The sequence below is a fragment of the Dendrobates tinctorius genome, unplaced genomic scaffold (assembly GCF_039654945.1).
Source record: "Dendrobates tinctorius isolate UK_male_01 unplaced genomic scaffold, ASM3965494v1 ptg000073l, whole genome shotgun sequence".
Classification (NCBI taxonomy): Eukaryota; Metazoa; Chordata; class Amphibia; order Anura; family Dendrobatidae; genus Dendrobates; species Dendrobates tinctorius.
Genome location: NW_027361741.1, coordinates 19288551 through 19291834, shown reverse-complemented (window position 1 = coordinate 19291834; position 3284 = coordinate 19288551). Strand labels below are relative to the sequence as shown.

Below are 3284 nucleotides of genomic sequence, written 5' to 3'. Positions count from 1 at the left end.
GAAGGGTGATTGTCTGGACAAGAAAAGGTGAGCTCTATCAAGACCTGTGTCACGCCAACAGTAAAGCATCCTGAACTTATATGTGTTGGGTTCGATTTTCATTCAAAGAGTGGTCTCACTCACAATTTTGCCTAAAAAACACTGTAATTAATAAAGAATTCTAGCTAAATATCTTCTAAAGGAATTTTCTACCAACCATATAAAAGCAACATTGCTTTTCTTTTTTCAGCATGATGGAGTACCATGTTACAAGACAAAAGTAATATCAAAGTGGCTTGGTGAATAAAACATTGAAATTTGAAAAAAAAAGAGAATTAGGCATCAGTTGCTGGAATCAAGCAATGTTCTCTGGTTCACACATCAGTATGCCTCCTTAGGGTCTCTGCAGGGTGGTGCACTCACATAGGAATCATCAAGGTAAAACAGAAGAAATTGAAAGAATTGGAGGACTCACCCAGAAACTCCTTGATGTACAATTTTCTTCCATGGTGAAAAGTGACATGGCCGTAGTCCATCATCTCTTATCTGCATAGCTCCCCTGCTACCTGCATTCCGCATTTTGATATGATTTGATGTCACTTTTCACCGTGGAATAAAATTGCACATCAAGAAGGATCTGGGTGAGTACTTCAATTCTTTCAATTTGTAAGGTAAAATATTGAAATGTTGTGCTCTTGATCAGGAAACTCCCAAGATCTCGGTCATGTTGAGAATCTGTGGTCACTCCCTAAGAAGTGTGTGGACTAACAAAAATACATACATTTTGATAAACTCCAAGACTTTGTTAGGCAACAATAGATTGCCATCAGTTGGGACTTAGAAGCTGATATCCAGCATGTCAAAGCAGGATGAAGTGGTCTAGAAAAATAGAGGGCAACACTGTAATATTAAGTCTTTGAATAAACTTGATACAATTGTCAAAAAAGCATAAAACTTCATGAAATACTTATAACTGTACTTCCGTAACCATAGAAACATATGGCTAAAAGAGCTAAGAAATTTTAAGTTACGAACTTTAGGAAGACCAAAATTTTTGTCAGTCTCTAAACTTTTGGCCAAGACTGTATACATGCTTTTGTATATGTTATTAAATAATAAATTATATTTAATAGAGAAAACATTTCATTTGACGGTTGCTTGAATACTACTCTCTTCTTGACAGAGCATTTTTGATGTAGGATTAGTTATAGCTAAGAATTCTTAGAATTGCTGATACCGAATTTTTTATATATACAAATTTTTAGAGTTGCTTTATGAAGTGCTTGTTTCACATCCTGATTCCTCAGTGTGTAGATAAAAGGATTCATAAAAGGGGTCACAACAGTATAAAGTAGAGATGAGACTTTATTAAAATCTTCGCTTTTCATTGCATTTGGACTGACATACATGGATATCATGGCACCATAAAAAATAATAACTACTGTTAGATGGGAAGTACAGGTAGAGAAAGCTTTTTGTCGACTTTTAGAAGATGGAATTTGTATGATAGTTATTATGATTCTGGCATAGGATGCTAGTGTAAGGAAACAAGATCCTAGAAGAATCGTGGACGCCAATACCCAAGATACAGTTTCCATAGTGTATGCAGTTTTGCACGATAATTTCATAACTGGCTGAAGGTCACAGAAAAAATGTCTAATTCTATTAGGGCCACAAAAGTGCAACTGAGAAACTAATATAATTGCCCCAAAAGTAGCAATAAATCCGGTACACCAAGAACATAACGCCATGATAAAACTTGTTCTAATGGTCATTATTAATGAGTAGTGCAGTGGTTTGCAGATAGCCACATACCTGTCATAGGCCATAGCCCCCAAAAGAAAGCATTCAGTAGACCCCAGGGAACCAAAGATGTATAGCTGAATAATGCATCCTGTAAATGGTACGGTTGGATTTTCCATTACAATGTCAAATAACATTTTGGGGATAATATTAGATGTGTACAAAATTTCCAGAAATGATAAATTACTTAAAAATAAATACATGGGTTTGTGCAGATGTACATCTCCATATACAATGGCAACAATGATCATATTTCCAGTAACGGTCACAATATAGATAAATAAAAATATAGCAAATAATAGCAGCTTTATATGTGTAATACCCGTAAATCCCAAAAGAATAAATTCAGTTACTGTAGTTTCATTTGTGACTGTCATTCTTATCAATCACGATCACTAAATCCACATGTAAGTGGTACAGTTTACATTTATTAAAATTAAATTATTGTTCAGATCTACAAAGCAAAAAAAATAAATAAAAGTAACTGGGATTTGAAAACTTTTTAGTTTTACTAAAATACAAAAAAAAGATGATTTTTAATTATTAAAAAAAATTTCCCTTAAATTTCAAATTCAAGAAATACTAAAGCTAAATGTCACATTAGTTACTAAATTGGAATTTGCATTCTTCTCCAGATGTTACAGTCGTACAAAATAATTACTAATCCTATATATTTAAACATGACTTTTAGTATTAAGCCAGGGGCAGATGGCTGTAGATTCTCTCATCTGAGAGAATCGGGCTAATTATGCAAATGACAATTTGATCAAACTCTTATCCGAGTTTGATCAGAGTGTGATCATATAGTGATCCGATTCTTTTGAATGAGGAGAAAATGGAGAAAGAAGATGGAGAAAAAAGTTTGAATGTCATCAGAGTGCAGTGTGATGGTTTCTACAGACTCGTTGACTTGCATGGCCAAGTGCGATCTGAATATCGGATGAGAATCGGAAATGGTGTTATTTGTTTCCTCAGACAGTTCATGCAATCCGATGTTTTGTTGATTACATTCAGACCAAAAATACTGTCATCTGCATGAGCCCTTATTACAATAATTCTTTGAAACATCAATGCTATCCTAAAATCAGTGTCAGGTGACCTTAGTGCAGTTGTGTGTTTCTGTCTGTACTGTAGTACAACCACATCCACCTGCGCTCAATAGGGTATGCACAAATGACAGAAAATCCACTTTGCACTCCAGTAACTGTACTAGGTTTAACATTTTAAAAATCTCGGTTTGAAATTATTTCTTTTTTTGCTGTAAATTTCAGTATTTGCGTTGCAATGTTAGGCAAGGTGCACATTTTAAAAATTTGGTCAGTTTTTTACCTCAATATTTGTAATCTAAAACTAGGAGTGGAAAAATCAGAGGAAAAGTAAAATAGAAACACGTCACCACTTCTGTATTTATCACCCACTCCTGGTTTTGGCTTACAGATACTGAGGTAAAAAAAAATAACCAAAAACTCAACATATGAACGTGTCCTCAAGGTAAATGCACA

General features: G+C 34.3%; 1 protein-coding gene across 1 annotated transcript; it reads right to left on the bottom strand.

The window, feature by feature from the left end:
* Positions 1 to 1190: 1190 nt before the first annotated feature.
* On the bottom strand, positions 1191 to 2159 carry LOC141096295 (olfactory receptor 6B1-like). Its single transcript, XM_073582835.1, has one exon. The coding sequence runs from the start codon at positions 2157 to 2159 to the stop codon at positions 1191 to 1193; it is 969 nt and encodes a 322-aa protein (XP_073438936.1).
* Positions 2160 to 3284: the final 1125 nt, after the last annotated feature.